Here is a 27725-nt window from a genome sequence, read left to right as displayed (position 1 = left end):
CCGCCCCCGCAGCGGCGCGAGGCGTGGCGGCCCCTCCCGCGGCGCTGAGGGAGCGAACTGCCCGGCCCGGCCCGGCCCGGCCCGCGCGGCGCTGCCCGCACCGGCACAGGGTGAGCGGCGACGGGGTCCTCTCTTCCCCTCCCCTCCTCCCTTCCTATTCCCCCACAAGCCCGGCCTCCGGCGCCGCTGCGGGGTAAGCGCTGCTTGCCCAGCCCAGCCCCGTCCCCTCCCCGTGGGGCCGGTGCGGCTGGTGCGGGGCTGCCCCGCCGCTCCCCCGTACCGGGCGCTTCCCTCGGGGCCGAGGCCTTCCGCGGCCGCGCCCTGTCCGCTCCCCCCTCCCTTCCCGGTGGGTTTCCATGGCGACGCCCCTCCCGGGGCGCGGGGGTTTCCATAGTGACGGCCGCCGCCCCCCGCGCCGGAGCCCCGCCGCCGCCCCGGTGCTGAGGCGTTTTCCCTTCCCCGCAGCGCCCAGCGCAGCCCCGCAGGGCCCCCGATAATGCCGGGGGCGCGGGCGGCGGAGCAGCAGCGCCCGGACTCGGAGTTGTGGCGGCCGCCGCCGCCCCAGTGACGGCCCCGCCATGTCGGTGATGGTGGCGAGGAAGAAGGTGGTTCGGAAATGGGAGAAGCTGCCGGGCAGGAACACCTTCTGCTGCGACGGCCGCATCATGATGGCCCGGCAGAAGGGCATCTTCTACCTGACGCTCTTCCTCATTCTTGGCACCTGCGCCCTCTTCTTCGCCTTTGAGTGAGTTCCCCGCAGCCGCCCGGTAGCTCCCCGGGTCAGGATGGGTTCGGTGGCCCCGGGAGCAGGGGTGGGGTAGAGCGAGGAGGCGCAGAGCCCAGCGCGGTGCGGCTATCCCCGGCGGGATCTGCCTCTCACACAGTGACCTCGAGGTCTGGAGACGCTGGGCCCTGGCAGAGCTTGCCCTGCAGCGTGACACTGGCCCTTCACCGCCCTGCCTGTGCTTCCCTATGCTTTGGGACTTGTCATCCCATGTCCAGAGCACGGCCAACGGGGATGGGGATTTTGGTGCGTGCTCCTCGCCTGGGGTGTAAGGGCATTGCTGCTGCAGCACCAGAGGCCAGCGTGAGCTGGTGGTGTGGCAGAGCCTGTGCTCGTGCACCCTGGGCCTGTGTACAGCCCTGCTTAGCCGGTAAGGGAGGTGACCTGGCTGGAGAGCTAACCAGAAGTGCATGAGCCTGGTGACACTGGTCCCTATCACAGATCCAGCTCACCCTTCAGCTGTCTGTGTTGTGGTGTGGTGCTGCACTACAGCAGACCCTCCGTGAGCCGAAGCCCTGGAGGGGATCTGGCCACCCTCTTAGATCAGCACAGCAGCCTAAAGGCCTGCAGCAAGTTGTGTGTCCTGCCAAAGAGCAGGGACTGGCCTGGTCTCACAGCTCAGCCCTGTGAGCCCAGCTGGGAGTGACCTGGCCTCAGACTAGTTCTCCCAAAACAACAAGCAGGAAGGGAGGAAAAGCTCACTCACATTTGCCTGAGCTCTGGAGGTGGGGGGGCAGCAGGACTGCTCTGTTTGCCTGGGTTGAGGGTGAGCTTGGATCAGCCACACAACTGTGAAATGTTCCTTTCTCTGTCTCCATCAGCATGTTTATGTTGTTCTTAGAGAGGTAAAGGTCTTGACTGGTATTGGGTAACAAAAGCCAGTTAAGCTAGGACAAGCAAGCGGAAGAAACTGCTCCCACTGATTAAGTCCTGTCTATTGCTCCACATACATAAAGCTCTGGACCCAGGCACTGGCGTCCTGGGCATCTTCCCCAGAGCAGGGACTTTGTCCCAGCTCCCTCTGGCCTGACATTGCCCTCCCTCACTCCTCTCCTTAGTGGATATTGCCACCATCCTTGGAAAGGGCTTTCTGGAACAGTCTGCTGAGGTTTGCCGTGTCCCAACGGCAGCAGTGCAGCAGCAAACACCATGCCCAGGTCAGCTACAGGGCTTATTTCTCTGCTTGGTGGTCGTGCAGGAATGGAGGCAGGTGCTGCACAACTGTAACACGAGGTGTTGTGGTTCTCGAGCACAGGAAGCTCAAATTATCCTTGACTCAGTCTGAAGCCAAAGGTATGAAATGACACTGCTGCTTGTTTTGTTGTTTATTTTTTCCTCATCTCAAAAATGAGGCTCAGACTTGCTGCCTTCAGGGAGGGCTGGTAATGTCTCTGCTCCAGAAATACGTGTCTCTGCTCCAGAAACGCTTACCATGAGGGATAATTGCTCTTGCTCCCTGTGGAGCCTGTCCTGAGCAGAAGAGAGAAGCCACAGCACACTCTCTGCTGCCTTTACAGTCCCAGGCTGTGCTGGCAGAGCCAGCGGTGCTGTGGGTACTGCAGGTACATGACTGGGAATTCCTTGGGAAGCCTCTTCCCATGCTGCTCTGGAGGCAGAGGCCCATGGAGGGGTCACTCATGTCCTTACTCACAGTGAGACCTCCGGGATGTGCCTCTGTGTCAAGCCAGGGGGATGGTCTCTGCGGGGTCACCAGCCCGGAGGCAGTTTTGCTGGGAGCAGAATTCCCTCTGAATTGTGGTTAAATTGGCTTAGTGTCTTTCAATTACTAAAAGGTTGGGAAAATCCAAAATATCCATTTGATTCTCTCATCGCTCAACACTTTAATGTTTTCTGTCTGAAAGAGTTGGGTTTGTTTTGAAACTGTTTGTTGGGGATTTCTGAATTTGGGATAGGAACAAAACATTACGTTGCCAGCCAGAAGCCCTGTTCTGTTTCACAGACCCAGCTGAGGTGATGAGCAGCTGCCCTTCTGTGTGCACCAGATTGCTTGGCCTCGACCTTCTGTCTGTGTTGTCCATTCATTTCAGCTTTTGGCAGGTTCTTTGGTGTTTGCATGGAATTTCATGCTTTTCCCCTTAAAGTCTGTGCTGCAGAGGAACAATCGAACTGTTGGGCTCTGTGGAGAGCAGCAGACTTGCTGGTGTCCTGTGTGCTCGCTGCAGGGAGCCTGTGCTGTGGTCACCCGTTTCATTCAGCTGAATCACTTGCGCAGTCGCACCTTGTCTGAGCAGGGCCGAGGATGCCTGAAGCCAGCAAGTGCCTCTGGCTGAGAGTGGAGCCCTCCAGGCTGCTCTGCTGACCCTGGTGTGTGGTGCAGTGTGTGGTGAGAGGTGCAGAGTGCAGTGCCTGGTGCAGGAGAGCTGGCGGTGACCAGCACCACACGTGATGAGATAAGCTGAGCCCGCGGCAGCCACTGTTTGAGCTGGGCTCACGGTGTTTGTATTTTGTGTCCCCTGCGCATCCGTTCCTCTGCCGTGTCTCCAATCAAGCGGTCTGAAGCCACCTCAGCCCCGTGGGCAGGAGTTTGTGTGTTTTTATCCCCTAGACTCCAGAGCTGTGGGCTAGAATGGGGAAAGTTTCCAGCTGGGAGCAAAAAGACCCAGAGGGCTGCCTGCACTATCAGTGCTGTACCTGGAGCTTTGGCTCCTCCCTCCCGCCCTCCCGGATAAAGCAGAGGGCTGTGGAGCTGTGCTGGCTCCCGGGAAGTGCTCTGCAGCGACTGGAGTCCTCTGCCCAAGGGCACCTCTCACTAGCACCTTGGCAGAAAGCAGCTCCTCCTGCTCCAGGGCTGAGGCTGGTCCCTGCAGTGTCCGAGCCCTGTGTTTAATTGGGTCTGCTCCATATCCGTAACGTGTCACATAAAACTCGTTTAATATCCTCTTGGCACTCTTTCAGACTCTTAATGGGCACGTCAGCCTTTGCAACAGGGCGCGTAGTTGTCTAACTCTGCTTGTGGTATTGGAGCATGAGGAGAAGCCCAGGTAAAGTGCTCGTGAAGTCCCTTTGGGAACTGGGATGATGGGATGTGCAGCCTCTCTCTGGCTGCTGGGATCTCCTCTCTGCAGTTTGCCAGCATGGCTGGAAGGGCCTTCCCGAAGTTCTTGCTCAGCGCAGCAGCAGCTGCAGAACAACGGCGTTTCTTTTGTTTCCTGCTCGGCAGCAGGACGCTGCTGCTGGTAAACGCTCCGGCGCTGGCAGCACCAGGCTCCTGCAGGGAGGGGAAGGGGCTCTTCGCTCTCCGGTAACAGCCTCTGTATCATGCTATTGTTTTCTACTTTCTTAGCTACTTAGAGATTAGAATTTCTTTGGTTTCTGACAAGTTGAAATAACCTGTGCTGACCTGTTACGTGACTTAATTCTTGGGTTTCTCCCTTCAAACAGCAAAGACCCCACATTTTACACTGATAAAGATGCTTTCAAAATGGCTTTTACCTCTGGTTAGGTCAATGTCAAGCACTGTCAAAGCTTGCACCCAACTCAGTCTGTGCTTTTTAGCAGTTGTAGCCTCTTGGTAGAGGTGAACCTCAGAGTTCAGCTTGCTTTGCTCCTGAAGGCATGGTTCTGCTTGAGGTGTGTTTAGAATGGCATGCCCTGTTTCTCATACAAGGGCTCCTTTCCAGAAGAACAACTTACCTCTCCCTGTGGTGTGCACGTCCTCTGGAGCACCACCTCTCATTGCTGATGTGATCTTCGGGTGTGCCCTCACCTGCAGCCAGAAAAAGAGCAGTGACATTAGCAGAACTTTTCCATCTCCTGCCTCAAGATAGTTGCTGCGTTGATGGCACATGCTCCCGGTGGAACTGCCCTTGAAGAGGGTCTGAGGTGAGGGTTTTCTGTGTTGCTGTTCCAGCCAAGAGTGTTGCTCTAGCCAACACCGGTGCTGCTTGGGGCAGGTCCCTGGGCTTCAGCATTGCAGTGCAGCACTTCCCTGTCTTTTGGAGCAATGGTTTCCAGGCTTACTGCAAATACATCAGCTCCTGGAAATCATCCCAGGCCTGGGAGGTACAGATGACTGCGAGTGCTCTGGTGAGGGTCAAATGTTTGCAACAGATACTCCTGTACTTCACTAGTGTTCGTGGTGAGTGCACAGTGTGGTGGTTCAGTAGGTGATTGCAAGTGAGATGTGGATGAGTTATACAGGAGAGCTTGTGCTGAGCCCCAGGGGGACCTGGCCTGAAATGTGCTGTCCTGTGGCCACGGCTGATGTCCATGTCCACCGGGGCTGCTGTGTTTGTTTCCCCTTCCTCCAGAGCTTTGTTGATAGGCTGGTTACAATAGAGCTTCCCGAGCAATGGCAAAGAGCTCAGTCACGCAGTCCTTGAACTCGTGGCACCCCCCAGCTACTGCTGCTGCTCCCCCCTCTCATTCTAATGCTCTCTCTGTTTAAGCCTTTCTCACCCCCAGGCCCCCGTGATGGGCAGTGTGATAGTGCTGTTATTGTCTGCTTGGAGATGACAGAATGCTCAGGAGCACAGACACCACACTGGGAGCGGAGCAGCAGCAAGAGCCTTACATGCAACAGTATGCCTGTGTTGGCCCTCAGCTTTCCCAAACAAGGGATCTCTAACATGGCTGTCAGCACTGGGAATGAATTGCTGAGTGTAATCATGCTGTAGACGAGACACAGGGTGATGATCCCCCAGCAGCAGTCAGTGCCAAGTGACAACCTCACGTGGTGGCCTTACCTGTTGCTCAGCTGTTCAGGACAGCACTTGGCTTTCTCTGCCTGGCAGACAGACCAGGCACATCCCCTGAACAACATCTTCCTAAAAGCAAGGCTCTGTTGGCACAGGGAAGGATGGAAGGCTGGGGCTGGAGCTCGAGGTGCAGTGTTGGTGCGGTGAGTGTTTGTCTCGCCCTCACCTCCAGGCTGTGTTCCTGTGCAGAGGATGCAGCAGTGCTGCCAGCCCTACTAGCCAGGGAAGCAGGAGGGCCCTGCTCAGCTCTGCCATGCCATGGCACTGCTGAGTGATGGGCTGAGCATCCAGCACAGCGTCTGGATTTTTGCTTGATGCTGGAGGGAGGATGGCAATAGGACAAGAGTGGGTTCCTTGAGTAGACATCTCATGCTCTTCAGTGAATGGCAGCTGAAGGAGCTGGCATCATTACCTCCTGTGTGAGTTTCGGGGTATCTTTTCCCTATCACATTCCTGCTCTCCTGGCTGGCTGGTGCCGCTTCCTGAGCCACAGCGGGGAGCACTCATCTCATCTGAATGCTTCCCACTGCCACCTCATGCTCTGCTATGTGGTAACATCAATCCTGAGGCCGCTCTTGCTGCTCCTCAGGGACAGCAGGACCTGCTGCATTCCCGAAGGGCAGGTTTCCAGTCAGTGGGAGTGACTCACGTCCCACACTGCTGCTCACACCCAGGCTGAGCAGGGTTGCTGCAGGGGCTGATCCCGTTTATCGTGAGTGCCTCTGCATAGCACGTGCTGCAGGTAATAAATCTCCTTGCTGACAGTTCACTGAAGAAACTTAAAAGGTGTCAGTGAGCAGCCAGGGCTGGGAGCTCTGGTGCAGCTCTCACAGCTCATAGATCCAGGTTTTAAGACCATAACACGTTGTTCATGTTGTGACGACAGCGACAAAAGCTTTCATGTCAGCTGGACAATGGTCAGGCTGCAGCCTTCTGGGGAATAATCCCGTATTCCTTCCTGAGATGGGATCCAGGGTTTCTGTGTAATCGCTGCCTGACTTGCAGCTCTTCTTAGACTTTGCCCTTGCAGAGGGAAAGCAAAGTGATCTCAGGCTGCCTCTGGACGCTGTGCTCAGCCTTCCTGCTGCCCATGCACCTGAAGGCAGGACTGTGCACAGGGACACCTCTGAGGGTTGTGTTGCTGCCAGTAGCTGCAGAGGTTGCGGTGCCTGAAGTTAACCCTGCTGGTTTAGGGGCCAGGCCCCGCACATGGCTGTGGCCGTTCCGTGCTGTGGCTGTGGCCAGAGCATCCTGTGGCTCCAGTACACAGCCCCCTCTGCCCCTCCTCATGCCGGGGGATGGTTGCTGCACCCAAGGAATGGTAAACGAGAGCCTGGTTGGCTCCCCGGAGCGTGGTGGGCTTCCAAAGGAACCAGGGGAGCTGGAAAACGTGTTGTGTTTGGAGCAGCTGTGGGTGGGAAGGCTAAGCAGAACTCAGCAGTTAACGCTGTAGATGTTGTGGATTGCCTTGCTCAGGATGACAGACCCTCTGGGGGGGATAATCCCAGGCCTTTCATCACAGGAGTCTTACTCCTGCTTTCTTGGAGACCAGGAGCCTTGGTTGGATCCACTCCTGTGGTGCCAGGGCTTACTAGAAAGCCTGGGTGCCCAGCTCCATGAGAAGCCTGGGAAAGCACAGTGCAGGGAGAAGGGAGGTTGTGCTCTGTGCTGAGATTTGGGCAGGCTTTCCATAGGAAAGCTCTGTAGGAACTTCACTCACACATAAATGGGGTTTTCTGAAGGAATAGTGGCAAAAACGTGTTTCCTTTCATCCCTGTAAACCATGGCTTCAGCACAGCCTATGCTACTGTGCCCAGGATGTGTGCCTGTAGTGTGCAGAAGGGACAGGGGCCACAGGGAGATAGGTCTCCTGCTCCCTTTGCACTGCCCATCAGTGGGATTAGCACTGGGAACTCCTCACAGGACCTCTCTGTGCTGGTAAACCTTAGGCTATGTGTCCTCTCCTGAGCTGGGGCTGCCCTGGGGCAGGAGCCTGCCTACTTTACGTGGAGCTCTCAAGTCCTTTGCCTCAGGGAAGTCAGAGGAAGGCAGACCTCATGTTGCAGGGGAATGTTGTGCTTTCAGGGAAATCCGTTCCTGGGAAGCACAGGACACGGTTAATCCCCAGCAAGTAATCTCTGTGGTACTGGAGTCTGCTGCCTGTGTAGGGGACAGCCAGAGATTCCTACTATTCCAGTGTGCTTCCGTGCCTTTTGCTTTCTCCAGTGGTGTGCTCTCGAACCAGGCCTTGGGTGCTTCTCCTAGGGGAAGGAAAGGTCCATCCCTCAGCTAGTGTCCTCCAGGCAAGATCCCTCTCGCCGGCTGGTTGTGTTCCTGCCATCATCCATGATTGAGCAAAATGGGAGCTGGGAACAAACCAAAATGCTAGGAAGAGTTTTGGGCCTGGCTGGCTAAGGGCACGGTGGCACTTAGATTGTGGCTGGCTGTTGGAGCCACTCCAGGGGCGATTTCCTGTGGTGGTGGGACCAGAAGGAAGTGCTGGACAGCTTCCCCTTGGTAACATCATGTGGGAAAGCCTGGGCTCGGACTCGGTGCCAGCCCCAGGCCCAGCTCTGGCAGAGCTGGTCACAGTGTGGCTCCTGCCGCCACATGTCTCCGCAGGTGCCGGTACCTGGCAGTGCAGCTGTCCCCGGCCATCCCCGTGTTTGCAGCAGTTCTCTTCCTGTTCGCCATGGCCACGCTCCTGAGGACCAGCTTCAGCGACCCTGGCGTGATCCCCAGGGCGCTGCCGGACGAGGCAGCCTTCATCGAGATGGAGATTGGTGAGTGTGGCTGGGGCAGCCTCCGGGACCCTGCTCTCTGCAGAGCCCTTCTTCCTGGCTGGCAGTCTGGAAGTAAGGGGTGCGCCTGTGGCTGGGTCTGCTTGGCTGAGGCTCAGAAGGATGGTGCAATGTACCCGCTTCCCTCTCCGGGGACATCTTCACTGCTGTTTTCTCTCCTACACATGAGCTCAGTTTGCTTGGGAAGGGGTGCAGGAGCTCAGTGTGGGCCCCTTGATCCTTCGGGTAGAGAGGAGGTTTGGTGGATGCAGGCAACACCGTCCCAGGCCCCCTAAATATGCCCATGAAAGCTTTGGCATCACTTTTCCTGCAGTTTGGCTCTGGACTGTGTGAGCAGAGCTGCAGCCACTGGCTCCAGACCCAGCAGGCTCTGATCCCACTGGTAGGAGAAGCAGGAGGTGAGCTGTTGTCCTTGGCCTGTCGTGTCGTGGCAGCAGGTCTGATCTCTGCTCCATCTTCCCTCAGAGGCCACCAACGGGACAGTGCCGCAGGGCCAGCGCCCACCCCCGCGCATTAAGAACTTCCAGATCAACAACCAGATTGTGAAGCTGAAGTACTGCTACACGTGTAAGATCTTCCGTCCGCCCCGAGCCTCGCACTGCAGCATCTGCGACAACTGTGTGGGTGAGTAGAGGCCTTAGAGGGGACAGGGACAGCCCGTGGAGCAGGGAGGTGAATGTCTGCACCCACCTCTGCTCCTGCTCAGCAAGTCCAGGGCGGTGGAGTGTGAACAAAGCGGGACAGGCTGCCTCATCTGCGGCACAAGGAGCTCAAGGTTTGCTCAGAGCCTGAAGCCAGATGGTTTATCTTTTCCAGTACTACTTTGGCAATACCTGGTCTAACATAAGCCAAACTTGCGCAGAAGTTTGCAGGTGCAGTCCATTGCTGAGTTTCTCTGCCCTTGCTGGGCTGGAGGGTTCTAGCAGAGCTGTGTCTTGTGTGAAAGCAGCTCCTCGCGTCAGCATGGAGATTCCACTATTACGTGGAGTGCCCCTGGGCTTTGTTCCCCTAGCTGCAGAGCAGATGCTCTCTCAGCCCTTTGCTACCATGATTGTCTGGTGTTCAGCATCCCTTCTTGAGGAAGAAATCCCTTGTTACATCCCTTTCCTGCTCTGCAGGTTCCCAGCCCTGTGAGAGTTTATGCAGTTCCTTCAACCCGTTTCTAATTATTCTTGAAGAAGTAAAGTGGCTTACGGGTTAGACAAGAACTTCTGAACCCCCAGGCCTTCACCTAACCTGTGTGCTGCTTTAGTAAAAGCTGTTACACCTCAGGTCTCTGCAAGAGAAGACATACATAGGGCCAGGCTCTTAAACTCAACCATAATATGCAAAACCACTCATTAGTAAGCAATTTTGCCCTTTCTTACCTTCCCCTGCTGGAAGGAGGCCATGATACAGGCCCTGAGTTAGCAGAGGGCTGCACTCTATGCCCAGGGAGTCCTGTTAGGCTCGGATGTATTTGAGTTCGGGACAGTGTGGCTTGGGGCAGTGTAGCTGGGGTCAGGCAGGGCCCTGCTGATCCCGTCTTGGCTTTCACAGAGCGCTTCGACCATCACTGCCCCTGGGTGGGCAACTGCGTGGGGAAGAGGAACTACCGCTACTTCTACCTCTTCATCCTCTCGCTCTCACTCCTCACCATCTACATCTTCACCTTCAACATAGTCTACGTAGCATTGAGTGAGTCTGGCTGCGGAGAGGTGGCTGGCTCAGGGAGGGGGGATATGGGGGGTGGTGGGAATCCTGAAGTGGTGGAGTGGGAAAGGGAACTGGACTCCATGTGATGTTCTGAGAAAACATCTCTGTCTTTGTGTTGCCAGAATCTCTGAAGATTGGGTTTCTGAACACATTGAAGGAAACCCCAGGGACATATCCTTCCAGAGCATGGAGGGTTGGTTCCCCCAGAGCTGGGGTTAGTGGGACCTGTGTTATGGAGGGCTTGGAGCCTCAATGCCCATGTTTCTCTAAGGAGTCTTTCAGGGCATTTTCCCCCATGAGTACAAGGTGAGGAGCAATTTCATGGCTCTTGGGAGGAGGGTAAAACAGAAAACCACGTCTAGGAGAAGAAAAGGAGAGTTAGGGTAGTGTTCATCGGGGGTAGTGACACAGCTGGGCTAGGGCCAGGACTGTTCCCAGGCTGTTCCCAGTCCTTAACTATCCTTACTGTACTGGAGGTGCTCATCTGTTTCTTCACCCTGTGGTCGGTGGTGGGGTTAACTGGATTCCATACCTTCCTGGTGGCACTGAATCAGACAACCAATGAAGACGTAAGTAGAATCTGCCTGTTCCTCTGAGCCATCTCTGTCTCTCATCACTTCCTTGGCGTGTCATGCCTGTGCCCACTTTGCTGACGTGCCCCACAGCCTGAGGCCAGGCTCCATGGCTGGGGGCTGGTGCTGGTGGAGCGAACCTGAGCTTGTGCCCTGACTGTTGCAGATTAAGGGGTCCTGGACTGGGAAGAACCGTGTGCAGAATCCCTACAGCCATGGCAACATAGTGAAGAACTGCTGTGAGGTGCTCTGTGGGCCCCTGCCCCCCAGGTAAGCTCTCAAAGGTCAGCCCTGCCATTTTTACCCCCAGAGCCCTGTGTGGGACTGTGAGGAGCTCTCTTTGCTGGGGTACAAGACTTGGCTCTTCTGCCAGCACTCTGTGTGTTGTGAGCTTCTAGAGGTCTGCTAGGACATGGCTGGATGCTCTGGGGAGGAAGGTCTTGTGTTACCTTCCTTGCATATCTTCCATGATTCAAGCTTGCGATGTGCTTCAAATCACCATGTGCTTGGGAAGCCCGTGGAGGAGTGGCTGCCCTTCGCTGGGGCAGCATGTGAAGCGGAGGCTCTTTCCAGGGCACTCATTTTGGTGGTCCCACACTCAGAGCTGGGCTGCTCTCCAGGGGGCTTGGTTTTCATGGGAGGAACATAGCCCAAGCCTAGTTTGTGCAAAGCCTGTTTTGGAGAGGGTCCCTTCCCCTGACGTTTGTCTTCCACCAGCACTTCTCCTGCAGAAGTCTGCTTCAGGGCAGGCGCGGGTCTGATGGGGTGTTTGTGTCCTTGCAGCGTCCTGGACAGACGAGGCATCTTGCAGCAGGAGGAGAGCACGGCACAGGCGGAGTTGTGCCTACGGGTGCCCAGTGCTGCTCTGGGCACTGAGGAACAGACAGAGGGGAGCGGGGTGCCGCAGGAGGATGGGAGTCTTCCACACGCCAATGCTGGGAGCGAGGCCTCTGTGCGCAGGGTAAGTGGGCTGCTGCTGCTGCTGTGGGCCAGCAGGGAGAAGCTGATGGTGTGACTCGGCAGGAGCAAAGCAACACTTGGGGCATTGTGGGGAGGCTGCCCACGAAAAGCTGCTGTGCTCTGGGCGGGAAAGCAGCTGCTCTTGATTTACTCAAAGGAAATCACTGGCTGTGGTTTTGGAGACGTCAATCCTGCCGTGAAAGCATCCGGGAGCTGGCACCTATGGAGCCTGGCCAGTGTTGAGCAGGGCTGGGAGGCTGCAGGCATCTTGTTTTGGCACTGAGTGGAAGCTGAAGGGCTGTCCCTGGGAAGGGCCCTGACAGGTCTGGGATCTCCATCCTTGGAGAAAACTGCTGCCCCACAGGCTGTGGCCCTGAGCAGCCTGCTCTTTGACATTAGCCCTGCTTTAAGGGTAGGGCTGGACAGGAGACCTCCAGAGCGCCCTTCCCACTCTAATTATTCCATGAACACAATGGGAAATGACTGGGCCTACTCCTGCTTGGGCATGAGCTGCTGTTTCTCTGGTAGAAGCAGCCTGGACCACTTCTGGTAGAGCATTCTAGTGCCCCAGATCTCCATGAAGCTGCTGTTTTGCCTGTTTGGTGACCCCTGGTTTCTCCTTTCCCTAAGCACAGCTGAGACCTCGGCCTGGTGGAGCAGAGGCAGCGGGGCCCTGTCTGTGTGCACAGACAGATGCTCTGCATGGGGGCGTGTTCATGCAAGTCACTGCTGTCTTCTCTCTTCAGGTCCCTGCGCCACCCCTGAGCCATGCTGAGATGCCAGAGGAGAAGCAGCTAACTTCTGGGGAGCTCCCAGTCCCACCCCAGGACGCTGGGCAAGCAGAGCACTAGCATCTGCTTGAAGGGGAGAACTTTCTTGTTTTGTCTAATCGAAGCTGGAGGTGATGGAGGAGAGGAGGAGATGGGCTGGATGCCAGGCAAACAATTCCTCATGGCCGCTTTGCTGTAGTCTTTATTCATGGCTCTGGCCTCGCGCGGTGGCAAAGGATCCAGAGCAGGAGTCTCAGTCCCCGCAGGGCCAGGCAGCCGCAGGCTGGGGCAGGACCTCTTGCTCTGCAGGTTGTCCTGAGGCTAAATACCAGCTGTCCCTCCACCTGATGAGACGGCTCGTGGTCAAGCAGCTCGGAAGCGACGTTAGGGTCGGCCTGCTCCCTACTGCTGAGGAATCCTGGTGGGAAGGGGAAAGCAAGACATGGCAGTAGCATCCTCTCTCCCCTCCTCCCTTCTTCCTCTATTCTGTGGCATTGTTTTGTTGGTTAACGTATCAGAAGACAGTTTGGTGCCAAAAGGGCCAAGGTAACAGGGAAGGTGTTCTGCTGGCAGTGATTTTGAAGTAGCTTCCTTCCCGTGCTCCTTTCCGTGTGACTTAAGCTGGTGTGAGAGTGGTGGTAGCAGGCTGGGGCCCCCTTCCTGTCCTTCCCTGTGGATCACCCCCAACCAGAGGCTTGCAGGATGAGTGGGGCAGCCCCGTCTTCCTGCGCGTGTCTGGCCACAGAGTGGTTGGTGACTCCCGCTGCAGGAGGCTCTGCCTGGTCACTGGCTCCCTGCCTGGTGCCGGGGCTGCCATTGCTGCCGGGTGCAGAGTGCCCTCCCCTTGCAGGCCAGTCTGTAGCTGCTGCTCTGCAGAACCTCAGCCCTGATTCTGTGTCATGTCATTGTGTCCCTGTGTCCTCACCGCCCTGCCCTGTGTTCCTCAGCTTTCTTCGACTGGTGTTTGGCACAGGAGAGAGCAGAGGCCGAGGCTGGGCAGGAGTAGGAGGTCTCTGTGCCCTGCCAGGGCTCCTCTTCCACCCGACAATCCTGTTCTGTGCTGGGCAGCCGGGCTGGGAAGCGCCTCAGGGCTGTGGGGTGCATGGTGACAGAGGGAGTGCCGTTGGTGCTCTGGCAGCTCTGCAGCCTGTACCATGAGTGCTGGGTACGTCTGTGCCTCCTGCGGGCATGTGCTGAGCCTCTGGGATGCTCCTGCCTGGCAGCATGAAGCTGCTGCTCCTCCTTTACTGCCCTTATATTCTGACCTGCTTTCAGCAGTGGCAGCAGGTGACGTGGGGAGCTGGGTCCCTCCGGAGCGTTCTGTGTGACTCCCACCCCTCACAGTGCTGACCTGGCCGTGCCTGGCAGCAGATGAAGTGTGAATGGAGTGACTGGTGCTGCCCGCTCTCCCTTCATACCAGGGCCTCCTGTCTCTGGTGAGGGCAGAGCTGCTGCCAGGGGCTCTGGTGGTCGGTTCGGCAGCTCCTTCATTCAGCAGCTCCCCGCTGCTGGGTCCCCGCTCGCAGCTGCTGCCCCCTGCACACCCCAGCCATGGGAGCTGCCCCCTCCTCTCCCATGCTACCGCCCCAGCCCCGAGCTCGCTGTGGAGAGGTGCAGGGTTGGGTTTGAAAGGTGGGGTGCTGGCACTGCCTGCACGCGGGGTTGTGCCCGCTCCAGTTGGGAAGGGCACGGGGCTGGGTGAGGGCTGGGCTTGCTCTGGTTTGGTTTCTTCTTTTTTTAATTTTAAAACAATTAAGAGAAACTAACTGGTTTGAAAACTGGCCAAGCTGCAGCCTCTGCCTCTTTGTGCCTCCCTGAGCCTGCTGCTTCCCCCTTCCCTGTGGCTTTCCAGCCTCTACATCTTGCACTTCCAGGGTGTTTTATCCATGTTGCCTTGTTTGCATCCTGCTGTCCCCCATGGCAGGTGAGGGGTCTCAGGGCACAGGTGACGCAGCCCAGGCCAAGCAGTGACACAGCCCAGGGAGCATCCTGGCCAGCTCTGTGTTACCTGCAGACACTGCCCCATTCCCCAGCCCCAGCCTTCCTGCCTGCTAGGAAGCTGAAGGCTGGAGTAAAAGGGACTTGCACGCTTTTATTGGGATAAAGCTCTGGAGCTGGAGTTTCTTGCGTGCAGCAGCAAGAGCTGGGCTGAGAGGCCTGGCGTTGGCCCCTGAGCTGGGCACAGCCTGGTGATTGCTGCAGGCTGCCCCATGCTCCTGTATGGATGCCAGCCCCTGCCTGCTCCTGCTGCCCTTACCCGCTCCTGCCTGTGCATGGGGGCCCTGGCTGGGCTGCAGCTCCCCTGCCCCTGCCCGGGGCTGCCTGGGGGATCTGGCACTCTGGAAGGGGCTATCCTGCTGATGACAGCAGAGTGCTCATGGTCACTCCAGCTCCCTCCTGTACCTCCCCTGGCCCTGGTCGGAGGGCTGGGGTTGCAAGCTGTGATCAGGGCTCCACTGGAGCTGATGGAGGGGGTGCACTGCCCTTGCTGGGCTGCTTTCAGCTCTGCTGAAACTCTCCCTGCAGCCCAGACTTCCCAGCAAACCCTGCCCTGGCTGTGCGAGGAGCCTGCTGGGGGGGGGCATGGAGCTGCCGGGATAGAGCCAGACTCAGTGGGACCCCTGTGCCCTCACATGTGGCTGCTCAGTGCTGGGGTTGCTGCCGTGGGACTCCCCTGCCCTCGCAGGCCCCTGCAGGCTCATTCAGCTCCAGGAGCGGTGGGGCAACATGTGGGGGCAGCAGAGCAGGGCAGAATGTCCTGGGGGCAGCGAATGGGGCAGCCTCGGGGCCAAGGGCTGAGCTGACTGCAGCCCTGCCATGGGGTCCCATTGCTCCCCCCTTGAGCAGCCGTGGCTGTGCCTTGGGCTCAGGGGGACTTTGCCAGGGACAGAGCCTGCAGCTGCCCCTTGGGACCCCCCAGCTCAGCCTCGTCCCGGCTCCCGTCCAGGGTCTCGGATCCCTCGAAGCAGCCTGAGTCCCGGGGAATGTCCCCTCTGGGCTCCGAGGGTGATGACTGGGCCTCGGAGCTGTTGCCTTCCTCTGACTCACTGGCTGCTAGGGAGATGGGACACAGTATTAGGGCAGGGCCGGTGCTGCTGCGGCTGCCTGGCACCGGGGTGGCTTCTGCCCTTTCCCTCGGCTCTTACTGTCGTAATCCAGGAGGAGGTCCGCAGCCGTGAGCAGTTTGGTGCGGTGCTGGGGGTCTGTGATGTTCAGCTCATTGAGGTGGGTCTCCCGCAGCTCCTTGAAGTCCTCCAGGGTCTGGTACCCGTTCAGCAGCAGGGTGGAGGTGTGCTCCTGCGGCAGCACAGCATGGGCTGAGTGTGCCATGGGCTGAGTGTGGCACAGCTCTCAGCTCACTCTGGTTCACAGCTCTCTCTGCCTGGCCCTTGGTGCTGCCCACACCACTCCTGCCTTGGCACAGGACCACTGCAGCACTTGCCCGAGCACTGGCCAGAGGATCCCTGTGTGTGTGCCCCAGTGGTGCTCGGGCACAGGGGCAGGGACCCGTGGGGATGTGGGGACAGTGAAGGGCTTTTCGGGAGCAGAGGGGAGCATGATCCTGCTGCAGCCCTGCGGCCCCCACCCCTTACCTGCAGGTTGATGCGCTCCAGCAGCTCATGTAGCGTCTTGGGCTTGAGCCGCTTTCTCTGGCCGGGGCTCCGACTCTTGCGGGCAGGAGCTGCCTCCTCGGGGATGATGTCCACATAGATGAACTTGAAGGAGCCCACCCTGTTGTTGAGCAGCCCGGTCCAGGTGCCCACAGGTGGCTTCTCGATGATGCCGATGATGTCCCCTTTCTGTGCAGGGGGAAGTGGGGGTGAGGGTGGGCGCAGATCGGGGATGGCTGGAGAGCATCCTTCCTAAGGGGGTCCCTACCCCTGCCCTCCAGCTCCCACCCTGGGGCCGCTCACCTGCAGCTTGAGCGAGTCCCTGTCGTAGGGGCTGGGTGTGAAGTCAGTGTGGACTCGGGCCCGGCCGCAGAAGGGGCCGGTGTAGGCTGTGCCAGGGCTGTCCTGCTGCTGGCTCCTGGGGCCGGACCGCTCGCTGCCTGTGGAGTGGCCAGGGCCAAGGCTGTGCCCAGCCAGTGCTGCACTAGAGCCAGGCTCACTGCTGAGGGGCAGCTGCTCATCCTCCTCCATCTCCAGGTATGGCACCGGCACCTTGTCATGGCTTGGCTCCTCTGTGCTTCCGGCTGGGGACAGGGGACAGAGGGGCCCCTCCTCCTCCTCCTCCACATCTCCCTGCTGGGGAGGACCAGTCTCAGGCCAAGGCAGGGGGAGCTGCACCCCTGCCCGGGGCCCCGCTCACCTTCCCCTCAGCCAGTGCCTTCACGGCCATCCTGCCCATCTTGCGGTTCATGGTGCGGGAGATGACGGCTCGCCACTTCTTGCTCAGCTTCATCCCGCTGCTCCGTGCAGCATCATCGGGGCTGGAACTGCTGGACTCATCCCTTGGGATCTGCAGAGGGATGGAGGGTGATGGTAGAGCCCTTGACCCTCATCCCCGCCCCAGGTGAAATTCAGATGGGTCACACAGGGTTGCAACACCCCAAATCCTGCCAGTGCTGGAAGCCCTGGGGCTGCTGCACAGCATGGGGGTCACTGGCAGGACCAGGATTTTGGGGTAGGATGCTGTGAGCAGGGCTATGCCCAGCGGGAATGGAACGTGGCAAGGGACTCACCTTCTCCTCCAGGTTGAACTCGTTTTCGCTCAGCACAGGAGAGCTGACTTTGGCCTTGGCAAAGTCCTTGAAGCTGCTGGAGCGCTGGAGGGAGAGCTGGGGGGGACAGGGACGGGAGGAGTGAGGGATCCCCCTGGCCAGCTCCCACTCTCCCCTCTGCAGCCGGGCCCTGGCTGTGCCCAGGGCACTGCTGGTGCTTGAAGGGGTTTTGGCTGGCACAACTTCCTGCTGTGCCCCAAGAGCTGCTGGTGGTTTTGAGCCCCTGAGATGCGGGATGCAGTGCCCGGCACTGCTCACGGTGTCTGTGTGGCCGCTTGGCACAGCTAAAGGCTGTTCTCAGCTCCTGAGGGCATCGGTGCTGCCGTGCCCATGCCCTCATCTCCAGCTTTATCCCCAAAAGCTGCCTATGCTTTCTGCCTGTGAGCATCATCCCACTCCCTGCCAGCATTGCCACCACCCTCAGTCCTGCCTTTGTGCCAAAGTGGGATTTAGATCTCAGCCCTGGTGCAACCCTCCCTCACTGCCTCTTCCGCCCAGCCTTGGCTCTGCTCCCCTCCATGTCTCCGGGTGCCTGCCCCATGTGGGAAGGGGTTCCCTGTGCCGACAGCAGTGCCGGGGCCGGGTCCCCTCATCCCCGGGGGCCCAGCACCGGCTGCCAGCCAGCGGAGCAGGCTGCGCTCCCCTCGGAGCGCGCACCGCAGAGCTGCTCTCGGCTCGACCGCAAGCGCAGCAATTTCCTTTCTGGGTCGCTCGCTCTGCCTGCGCCGGAGGCCCCGCTCAGTCCCTGCCCAGGCACAGCCCCTCCTCCTCCTCCTCCCCCTTTTTGTCAGCTCCGCCGAGCATCCTTTGTTACTTCTTTTTGTCGTTTTCTTTTAGGGGGCTGGGTCGGAAGAGCGAGACCCGGCTGCAGCCCCGCCGTGGCTGCAGAACCAGCCCAGCCTGTGCATCATGCGCAGGAGATGGTGCTGGTTTGCCCCGCTCCCCCCAGCACCCTGAGGCAAACTGAACCCCTTGGGTCTCTCCCCGCGCCCTTCAGATAACACAGCTCCTTGCCCTGTGTCCCCCCCAGCCCTGGGCCTGGACCGGGGGAGCAGGAGCAGCTGTGGGGAGCCCGACAGCTGGGCCGTGAAGCTGCGGCATGGCAGCGAGGGAGGAGTGAGAGCAGTGGCTGCGACTGGGCAAGGGCAGGGGATGCCCGCGGGGCCACCCCAGCACCCGGATGAGACCTTCACCCAGATATCCCCAGGGAGCTTCCCAGCATGGAGGAGCCACCATCGAGTGCGATGGATGCTGCCCACCAGCAGCATCCCATGGGCAGGACCACAGCACCAGCTGCTCTCCCCCACTCTCCTCTGGAACTTGCTGTTGCCGACACCAGCCCACCACAGCCCGGTGAGAGCTGAAGCACCGGCTGGTGCCAGACCCGAGGGGCCGGCCATGACTCCCACCCATGGCTCCAAGTGGAGTGGTGCAGGGTGACACATGGTCCTGCTGTGCTGGGGATGTGAGAGGCCGCGGTGCTGGTGCCGGTGCTGCTAGTGGTCTTGGTGCTCAGTGCAGTGCTGCCAGGGGCAGTGGCCAATGCACATGACGAGCTGCAGCATCGTGCTGCCTCCCCTGCAGACACCTCGGGGGCTGGCACCGCAGCCATCCCCACAGGAAATGCTGCCCATGCTGCAGGCATGGGGGGCTCTGCCCCCCAGCAGCACCCCATGGGTCCCACCGGCACCCCCCATTGCTCCCATGCCAACACGAAGGGTCTGTGCATCCTGGCTGCGCATCGCACCATGCTGCAAGTGGGAGCAGGGCACTGGCCAAGTCCAGGACCACGCACCAGTGAGGCTGCAGTGGCTGTCACTGAGGTCTGGCTCTGCCCCACGGCTGTCCCAGCCCCACGGCACCAGCACTCCCTGCCCAGCATCCCATGGGCAGCCCAGGCTCTGCTGGCTCAGGGCATGCAGGAACACCTGTGGGTGCCAATGGCAGCCACACTGCTGGCACTCACCTTCCTGTGTCCTGGCTCCTTGTCACCAGCGCTGGAGGGCTTGCGGCGCAGCATGGTTCTGTCCCGGGGGCAAGGGCACAGCTCTCGGGCAGCGCCTGGCACAGGACAGCCCGAAGCACCGGCACCGGAGCCTGGAGGCACACAGGAAACTGCCGATCACATGAGAGGTGCTCGCTGCGCAGTGGGTGCGCGGGCAGGGTGTGCAGGAGGAAGGAAACCCTGCACGGAGCTGCTGCCCTGGCCGGGGCCCCAGTGTGGGGCAGGGCCTGTTCCCTGCCACCCCCGGCGGTGCTGCTGGTGGGCTCTGCATCCCACATGCAAATGGTGAAGGTCCCCAAACCTCTTCACCATGCCTACTTGGGCCACACCATGGCCAAGCCTGACGTGTGGCACTTGGTCTGGGCTGTTCCCTGCATCCACAGGTCCTCCCAGACGGGAACCAGTCCCAGATGGAATGTGACATCAGCAGCGTGCTGCTGGCACCTGCAGGGCAGTGGGCTCCCTCAGCACCTTCTTGCTCCACTCCCTCCATCTCCTGTTCCAGGAGTTAGAACCTGCCCTGATCCTGCCTCCCATGGCAGGGGCAGCCAGCATGGCAGGGTCACAGGAGTGGGGCTGGCCCCAGCCTCATGACAGTGGTCACACAGGCTGTCAGCATGGACCAGAGCACAGCAGTGCACAGGCACCCACCAACATTGCTCGTGTTTAATCACCACCGCGCAAGAGAAAACAGGAGAAAGTGAAGTGAGCTGCTGCAGGAGGGGGCTGGTGCGGGGCCATCAAAGCGGCCTCAGGCCTACAGCCCTGGGAGCAGAGCAGACAGGAGCATGGTGAGGGTCAGCATGCCCATGGTGCTGGTGGCAGCGGTGGTAGTGGCTCCGCCCAGTGGGAAGGGCTCGGTGCTCCGGTGCAGCCAGTCGTACTCCTCCTGCAGCTGCTGCCGCTGCAGCTCCTGCCCCACCCGTGCCCGGATGCTCTCATAGTAGGTGTTCAGGTAACGGACCTGCAGCCAGACACCGCGGGGGCTGCAACGGCTGCCCAGGCCAACTGCCCCACACTGCGTCTGGATACCCCACATCCCATCTGCAGCACCAGCCCCTCCTGCAGGCCCTTTTACCCCCTCCATCCATGCATCCATCCCTGCCACAGCCCCATTTACCCACCTCAATCTCCCCATTTCCCACTACATCCATCCTGCAGTCCCCTTTACCCATGCCATACCTCAGCCCCATGTTCCTGTTCTGCCCTCCTGCCACAAACACCCGGTACCTGCTCTGGAGACAGGAGGCTGATGTCGATTAGGTTGCGGTCGTAGGGCACCAGGGACACCACCTCAAAGGTCAGGAAGGGCTTATCCCCACTCTGGTGCTGTGCAGAGTGGTGGTGTTCAGTGCCCCCAGCCCTGCCTTGGTGCCCCCAGCACTGTGCCACCCCCAGGCCGCCCCACTGCGACACCTCAGTCTGTGCCTCCACCACAAGGGCAATGTCCTCAATCCGGATTCCGAACTCGCCATCCTGGTAGTACCCAGGCTCTGGGGGCCAGAAGGGGGCCTGGTGAGAGCTGAGCCCTGGAAGCTCCCCCAGTCCAACCCTGAGCGGGTCTGAGTGCAGACACCTCCTCTGCAAAGCCTGAAGCACCTTTGGGCATGGGGCACGTACCGATGGAGGTGAACATCCCGGCCGTCAGAGGCACGTTGTTGGATTGGAAACCCACAGGCCCTGCAGGGGACATGGGGTGGTTACAGCTCCCGGGGACAGGGTGTGCGGTGGAGACACCCTGGCAAGGACCAAGGTGTCACACTGGTGAGGACAACGTGGCTGCCACCACAAGGACCATGGGGCCAGCCTGCAAGGATGTCTGAGGCTGTGAGCAGCCCCAGATAAGCCCCTCTCCTCATCCCTGCTCCCCCCATGTCCCTAGCACTGGTGCTGAGGCTCCAGTACCTACATTCGTGGACCGAGAGGAAGTTGCCAATGCCATGGCCAGTCCCATGGCCGTAGTTGAGCCCCACGTCCCAGAGCGGCCGGCGGGCGAAGGACTCTATGACTCTCCCTGGAATGACAATGTGGAATGGGGGCGTGTGCTGATGGGGACTCCTCCATTCTCATTGTCCTCATGTCCAGAGGGCCTGGGCATGGCCGGGCTGCCCAGCTTCTGGCTCAGCACCTACCGGCTGTGTTGGGTGGGAAGACGAGGCGGGACAGGTCGATGTTGCCCATCAGCACCCGGGTGTAGGCTTCCTGCGGGGTGCACAGTGAGGGCTGAGCATCACAGTGCCCAGACCCTCCCTGCAGGCACATCCAGCCCTGGCTGGGACCATCGGTGCTGGGCACCAGGGAGGGGTCCTTTCTGGTACCTTCTGGAGTGGGGTCGGCGTCCCCCAGTGCACTGTCCGTGTGATGTCTGTTGTCCCGTCCCTGCAAGGGCGTGGATGTGATGGGGGTGATGCAGTCCCTGCTCTGGCTTTGGGCTCCCTGGCACCACCCTGCGCTGGGGGCATGGGAAGGGATGGGGATGCAGAGCTGAAACACGTACAGGTATTGCCCTCCCGTGTCCGCGAGGTACATCTCATCCACAGAGAGCTGCCGGCTGCTCCCGTTGGAGGGGCTGTGAAGGGAAGGGGATTAGAGCGCTCTGTTCCAGCTGCCCCCACCACGCTGCTGCTGCCAGCCCTGGTACCTGTAGTGTGCCAGGGCAGCGTTGAGCCCGCTGGCGGAGATGGACTGGAAGCTGGGCCCACAGCTGTGTTCCTGTGCTCTGGAAGGTGGCAGGGAGGGTGGTGCTGCAGGTCCCCCGGTGCCTCACACCGGGCGGGGGGGCCGGGGCAGCACCACTGACTGTCGGAGCGCGTCTATGCGCTGAGCCCCCGAGAACTCGTCCACCTCCCCCCGTGGGACCGTCTTCTCCAGCCACAGCAGGTACTGGATCACAGCCACCGCGTCCCGGACCTGGGCATCAGTGAGGGGACATTGGCTCCCGCTTGCCCCCAGCTTTTCTCGGGGCTGTGGGGACGGGGACAGCCCTTACATGAGCGGCTCGCAGCAGCTCCTGCTCCCTGGTGTTTTTCACAGCCTTGGCCAACATGACGGGGGAGTAGCTGTCCTCCAGCAGCTTCTCCTGCAAGAGCAGGCTGGGGTGGCACCAGCTCCCCGTACCCCAGGGACGGCAGCGGTTCATCCCCATGGCTCGGTGGCACGGGACCACCCTTGAGCCCGGCAGCACCTGCATCACCCACGGCCGGACTCACTGGCGCTGTCACCGCGGGCACACGGCCGTGACCCACCTGAGGGATGAGGCTGTAGAGGCCGTACGTGGTGTACTCGGTGCCCAGCCACACGGTGACGTTGCCCTGCACGTACTGGCGGAGGTGATCCGGAGCCTGCCCGTACTCCTGCAGCTCCACGCAGAGCGGCCCCGGGCAGCCGGCCCGCAGGGAGCTCCGCGCAGCCGCTGCCAGCCGCTGCTCCCCCACGAACAGGCTGGTGATGGGTGGATAGGGGGAACAACCGAGGGGACACCCTGGTCCCCCCGGAACTGGCCGTGTGGGACACGCTGGGGGGCTCATAGGGGACGCTGGGCCGGGAAGGGGGGTGCTGCACCCCAGAGGGGGCTGGGATGGGGGCCTTGACCTGGGGCTTCGAGGGGACAGTCAGTGGGTCTGGGGGCTGCAGGATGTGGTGGGCTCTGGGGAAAGCAGAGCTGGTCTGAGGGGAGGGTCCCATGGGTGCTGCAAGGGAGAAGGGGTGGGTGCTGAGCCCTGTCCATGCCCTGTGCCTGCAGGGAGATGCTGCCCACCTTATGCTCGTGTTGGTCAGCAGGGTGTAGGAGTAGAAGACAGGGTTGTAGGGGATGTCATTACCACGGAGGTTGAAGAGCCCTGATGGGAACAAGACCTACAAGCCCCCACCTGCTGGCTGCCCTCCCACCCCCAGGGCTCAGAGCCCATAGCACCCATCACAGCACCCATCATGGCACCCACCACGGCACCCATCACGGCACCCATCACAGCACCCACCACGGCACCCACCACGGCACCCACCACAGCACCCACAGAGCACTCACAACAGCACCCACCATGGCACTCACCAAGCACCTACCACGGCACCCACCACGGCACCCACCACAGAACCCACCACAGCATCCCACCATGGCACTGAGGCTACTCACAGGCCGTCTCCTCCAGCCCCGACAGCAGCACGGCTGTGGGGTGCCGGACGTGCTGCTCCATCTCCTGCCGGATCAGGGCCACCTTCTCCTGCCAGCTGCTCCCTGGGACGGGAGGGAGTGTCCCAGCGCAGGGATACCCATAGCCCGGTGGCCCAGCACAGCCCAGCAGCACCGGTGCTCCTACCTGTGAACTCCTCCGGGAGGCTGTAGATCTCACTGGAAGCTGCTGCGGGTCTCTGGTCACCCCACACTTGGTCCACCAGGTTGGTCTCGATGGGGAGCAGGATCCTGCCAGAGCCTTGCAGGGCTTGTCTGTAGCTGTTCCAGGTGTCTGAGGGGGGAGCAGCCCGTGGTGGGCTCAAATCCACACCCGAGAGCTGCCCGAATGTGGGCAGGGTCACCCCAACCCTACCGATGGAGAAGAGGAAGGGGTCCAAGCTGATGTTCCCCCCAACAGGAACCGCTTCTAGGATCCACATCCCGATAGACTCAATCCAGGCTGCAGGAGAGAGGCGGGTAACACCAGACGAGGCTGAGGATTCCTGGGGCTCGGGGAAGCAGCAGCCCCAGCCTGCCCCCACTGACTTGTCCTCTGCAGCTCCCAGTTGCAGTCCAGCTGCCTCTCTGCCTGCGTCCAGTACCGGCTGTCGGTCCACAGCGCAGCCTTGTCCTGTGTCACCACGCCAGTGCCTGCAACAGCAGCGGGGCTGAGCCGTCACCTGCGCCCCCTCTACAGGCAGATGTTGGGACCCCCAAGGATCCCCTGCCCAACCTCTGGTGTGGAGCGGGATCGTCACAGAACCACAGAGTGGGTTGGGTTGGAAGGGAACTTAAAGCTTATTCAATTCCAACCCCCTGCCATGGGCAGGGACCCCTTCCACTGGAGCAGCTTGCTCCAAGCCCCTGTGTCCAACCTGGCCTTGAGCACTGCCAGGGATGGGGCAGCCACAGCTTCTCTGGGCACCCTGTGCCAGCGCCTCAGCACCCTCACAGGGAAGAGCTTCTGCCTAAGAGCTCATCTCAGTCTCCCCTCGGGCAGGTTCAAGCCATTCCCCTTGTCCTGTCCCTACAGGCCCTTGTCCAAAGCCCTTCTCCAGGTTTCCTGCAGCCCCTTCAGGCACTGGAGCTGCTCTCAGGTCTCCCCTTCAGGAGCCTTCTCTTGTCCAGGCTGCCCCAGCCCAGCTCTCTCAGCCTGTCTCCAGAGCAGAGCTGCTCCAGCCCTCGCAGCACTCCTGTAGCCTCCCCGGGGATCCCCATGGAAGAGGAGCAGCCGCGGTGGTGGGGCTGCTCTCACCTGCGGAGCCGGTGAAGCCGGTCAGCCAGCCCAGCCGGGCGTCCCGCGCCGAGATGTACTCGCTCTGAGCCAGGAGCGGAGCCGTGAGAGGCGGCCGCAGGCACCAGCAGCAGTGGCAGACCCGGTGCCCGTTTCCCAGCCTGCTCCTGCCTTACCATGTGCGCGTCCGTGGCGGGCACCACGTAAGCCTGCACGCCGAGGGCTCGCATGGAGCCCCGCAGAGCCGCCACCCTCGCCGTGGTGTCAGTGGCCGTCGGGGGCAGGTACTGGTGGCACAAGGGGACGTGAGCTGCGGCGTTGGGGCCGGGGTGCCCCATGCTGCGTGTCCCAGGGACAGGGCAGGCTGGGCTCACCGGAGGGTCCGTGGAGCAGTCACGGATGTCGGTCCTGGCGTTGGCAGCCTTTGGCAGCCGGGCTGTGGCACAGCCTGGGACACGGGAACACCCGTGCTGCAGCCATCACCCTCGTCCCCAGCCCGAGGACCCAGCTGGCATCCGCAGAAACCAGCGGCTCCAGCCCCGGGGACGGTGGGTGAAACCAGAGCTGTCATCCAGCTCAAGAGCAAGTAGATACTCCTGGGGCACGCAGAGCCTGGGGATGGGCTGGGGGTGGGCTGGGGGTGATGGGATCGTCACGAGGAGTGGACAGTGCCTATTGTGCCCCGGAGCTGGGGAGGGGGTTGGCAGGAACCAGCCCTGAGGGTCCCGGTGCTGGGGTTGCTGGAGGAGCTGCCCGGCAGCCCTGGACATGCCCCAGCAGGACCTGGCCTCTCCCCGGTGCTGCTGGGCGGCCGGTGCCATCAGCAGCATCGCCTTGCCCTGAGCTCTCCATCTCTGTCACCGCTGCAGCCGCGGGCAGGGACCTTGTTCTCCATCTCAGGCCAGTGTCAAGGGGTAGTGGGTTGCCCTTAGCACCGTGTGGCCTTGGGCACCTGGTCTCCATCCCCTGGGAGCTGTTCTTTTACCTGTCACCTCCCCAGAACTCATCCCTGGGGTCAGGCAGGTTTAGCCCCTCTCCGAAGCCCCCTGCCCAAAGGCTCCCTAAGGACAAACCCTCTCTTCCCTCACCCAGGTGTGGCTGCAACTGCTGCAGAGCACACAACACCCTTCACAGACTGGTTCTAGGATGTGTCAGCCCCGGGTGAGCCCCCCCAGCTCCCAGCCCCCCGCGGTACCGTGGAGCAGGAGCAGAAAGGCTGGGATCCACTGCGGGGGGTGCATGGCTGCGGGAAGGGAACGAATCCCCAGTGCAGTGCTCTGGGTGACAGGTCCTTCCTCCTGTGCCTTTGCCCCCAGGGTGAAGGATGCTGGATGGGAGGAACAAGGCCTGGGAAATGGGAGGTTGTTGTCCTGGGCATTGACAGTGAATTCTGCTGCTAAATAAAAGCAAACAGCAAAATCAGCACAAAGTCCAAAGATCCTCCTGGAGCAGAGGTGGGGCTGTGCCAGCTCAGCTGCCTGTGGGGAACTCTTCTCCCGTGTCCTCAGAAACCTCTGTCCCCTGGAGCCACTGAGAGCTGACGGAGGTCCCTGGATAGGGGCATATGGGTCCCCAGGCTTGCCTTCCTCCTTATCTCCTCCTGCTCTAGTGCAAGGTGTCCCTGCCTGTAGCAGGGAGTTGGAACTGGATGAGCTTTAAGGTCCCTTCCAACCCAAACCAGTCTGCCCTCCTATGATTCTATAGCATGGAGCAGTGTAGAGCATCCTCCATTGTCCTCCTTCTCTGCCAGGTCACTGAGGGGTGCAGAGCATCCTCTGGTCATGCTATGGTGGTCCCCAGCCCAGCGCCCAGTGAGTGGCAGCCCAAGGCTGGAGCTGCCACAGACGGGAGGGTGCAGGGGGAACCCCACAGCAATTGCTGAATGCTGTGCCATGGCGGGGGGCTCGGCTCCATGCGGTGACTGTGCGGTGACCGTGTGGTGACCGGTGTGTCACCACAGCGAGTGTCACCGCTGTCCCACTCACCACGAGGTGGCACCAGGACTGCGCTGCGGAGCTCACAGACCCCTGTGCCCTGTCCTGTCCTTCTGTCGCTCTGTCCTGTCCCCTGTCCCTCTCCCGTGCCCACCCTCCCTGTCCCACCACAGCTCCGGTGCAGTGCGGGCGCCAGTGACAGCAAATCCTGGTGATCCCTCGGCCATCTTGTTCCTGCTGGGGCCTGGCATGCTCATGTCACAGATGCTCTCAATCCACCTGAGCCTGGCATCGTTCTCCTGTCCCTGCTTAGAGGACCCCAGGAGGGGTCAAGGGGATCCCCTGTTCCATTGGCCCACCTGGGGACATGCAGGGTGACACCAAACTGCCTCTGTGATGCGGTTGCTGTGGTGATGGTCAGGCAGTGCTTTGCCGCATCCTGCTAATTAGTGTGATGTGTTAATGACGTGTCCATGCATGGTCCTTCCTGGCTCTGCTGCCATGCGTGCTGCACTGGGCCATGGCTCTGCATGGGGACAGGGGTGTCCCCACACCCCTTTATTCCCAGTTGCTGAGCTTGATACCATCTCCTCCCACATCCAAGGGATGGGGCTGGGGCTGGTGTGTCCATCCCCATGGGTACAGTGTCAGTGTGAGACCTGCAGCTGCACATCCTTCTTCTTCCTCCTCTTCTTCCTTTTCTTCCTCCTCCTCCTCCTCTCCCCTCATCTCTCGGGGGTGTCACGGGCCATCCTGGCCTTCCAGGGCCGCCCCAGGCGGGGCAGCGTCAACAGGACGAGGCTCATCTCATCAGCGCCGCGCGTCCGGTGGGGCTCTTCCCTCCCGCGGGAGGTTTCCTCGAAGACGAGCGGGAGGAAGGCTTTGGGGGACATCCTCCCTTTGTGGGCTATTGTTGGCCTTCCGTCACCTGCACGGCCACGGGGTGACTCAGGCCGGGGTGACGTGCCTGGCAAACAGGACGTGGTGGAGGAGGAGGGTGCCAGAGCAGGAATGCGGAAGCAGCGGTGGCATCAGCACCGGGATGCGGTGACGATCCTGCCCCTGCCCGCCCTGGGGATGGGGTGTGGCCAGAGGGTCCCCGCTGCACCCAGGGCCTGGCAGCTGACCTGCAGGGTGGGGGTCCCTGACCCCGTGAGCTGGGCCCCTGCTGAGGGAGCACCCCCCTCTGGGGTGGTGGTGGGGACCATCAACGCACCAGTGCCTTGGCCGGGCTGCAGTGGTGGGGGTGCCACCAAGCAGGACTGGGACAGGCAGAGAGGACATCCTCCTCCCTGCAGAGACGTGCAGGGTCTCAGCATGGTCCCCACACCTCCCACTGTAGCTCCTCTTACAACCCCCCT

At 60.6% G+C, this 27725-nt stretch overlaps 3 protein-coding genes across 11 annotated transcripts; 1 reads left to right on the top strand and 2 right to left on the bottom strand.

The window, feature by feature from the left end:
• The first annotated feature begins 20 nt into the window (after positions 1–20).
• On the top strand, positions 21–12872 carry ZDHHC9 (zinc finger DHHC-type palmitoyltransferase 9). Of its 3 annotated transcripts, none has more exons than XM_065689907.1 (10): positions 21–110; positions 466–745; positions 8125–8285; positions 8769–8927; positions 9843–9980; positions 10121–10169; positions 10465–10567; positions 10737–10840; positions 11354–11531; positions 12277–12872. In XM_065689907.1, exons 2-10 carry the CDS (start codon positions 579–581, stop codon positions 12379–12381), a joined length of 1164 nt encoding a protein of 387 aa, XP_065545979.1. In that variant the 5' UTR covers positions 21–110; positions 466–578; the 3' UTR covers positions 12382–12872. The 3 variants fall into 3 exon arrangements, with proteins under 3 accessions (XP_065545979.1, XP_065545981.1, XP_065545980.1); XM_065689908.1 differs by lacking the exon at positions 21–110 and adding an exon at positions 175–193; XM_065689909.1 differs by lacking the exon at positions 466–745 and having other exon boundaries at positions 49–110.
• A 1500-nt stretch (positions 12873–14372) lies between these two features.
• SASH3 (SAM and SH3 domain containing 3) lies at positions 14373–19285 on the bottom strand. Of its 3 annotated transcripts, none has more exons than XM_065689906.1 (7): positions 18990–19285; positions 16985–17080; positions 16612–16761; positions 16215–16547; positions 15894–16100; positions 15447–15597; positions 14373–15354 (listed from the first exon to the last, which is right to left on the bottom strand). In XM_065689906.1, exons 1-7 carry the CDS (start codon positions 19041–19043, stop codon positions 15167–15169), a joined length of 1179 nt encoding a protein of 392 aa, XP_065545978.1. In that variant the 5' UTR covers positions 19044–19285; the 3' UTR covers positions 14373–15166. The 3 variants fall into 3 exon arrangements, with proteins under 3 accessions (XP_065545978.1, XP_065545976.1, XP_065545977.1); XM_065689904.1 differs by having other exon boundaries at positions 14373–15351; positions 18990–19120; XM_065689905.1 differs by having other exon boundaries at positions 16215–16544; positions 18990–19120.
• A 395-nt stretch (positions 19286–19680) lies between these two features.
• On the bottom strand, positions 19681–25780 carry XPNPEP2 (X-prolyl aminopeptidase 2). Of its 5 annotated transcripts, none has more exons than XM_065689898.1 (21): positions 25626–25779; positions 24805–24878; positions 24607–24717; positions 24452–24515; positions 23743–23847; positions 23570–23656; positions 23342–23488; positions 23158–23259; positions 22786–22867; positions 22274–22469; positions 22018–22107; positions 21829–21938; positions 21670–21747; positions 21526–21597; positions 21347–21407; positions 21161–21230; positions 20938–21042; positions 20649–20708; positions 20445–20521; positions 20211–20357; positions 19681–19992 (listed from the first exon to the last, which is right to left on the bottom strand). In XM_065689898.1, the coding sequence occupies exons 1-21, from the start codon at positions 25669–25671 to the stop codon at positions 19786–19788; spliced, it is 2091 nt and encodes a 696-aa protein (XP_065545970.1). In that variant the 5' UTR covers positions 25672–25779; the 3' UTR covers positions 19681–19785. The 5 variants fall into 5 exon arrangements, with proteins under 5 accessions (XP_065545970.1, XP_065545971.1, XP_065545973.1 ...); XM_065689899.1 differs by having other exon boundaries at positions 20259–20357; positions 25626–25777; XM_065689901.1 differs by having other exon boundaries at positions 19883–19992; positions 20211–20263.
• Positions 25781–27725: the final 1945 nt, after the last annotated feature.

The sequence above is a fragment of the Lathamus discolor genome, chromosome 9, assembly GCF_037157495.1.
Source record: "Lathamus discolor isolate bLatDis1 chromosome 9, bLatDis1.hap1, whole genome shotgun sequence".
NCBI classification, from domain to species: Eukaryota; Metazoa; Chordata; class Aves; order Psittaciformes; family Psittacidae; genus Lathamus; species Lathamus discolor.
The sequence above is the reverse complement of the archived record's forward strand: the minus strand, read 5'-3'. Positions and strand labels throughout refer to the sequence as shown.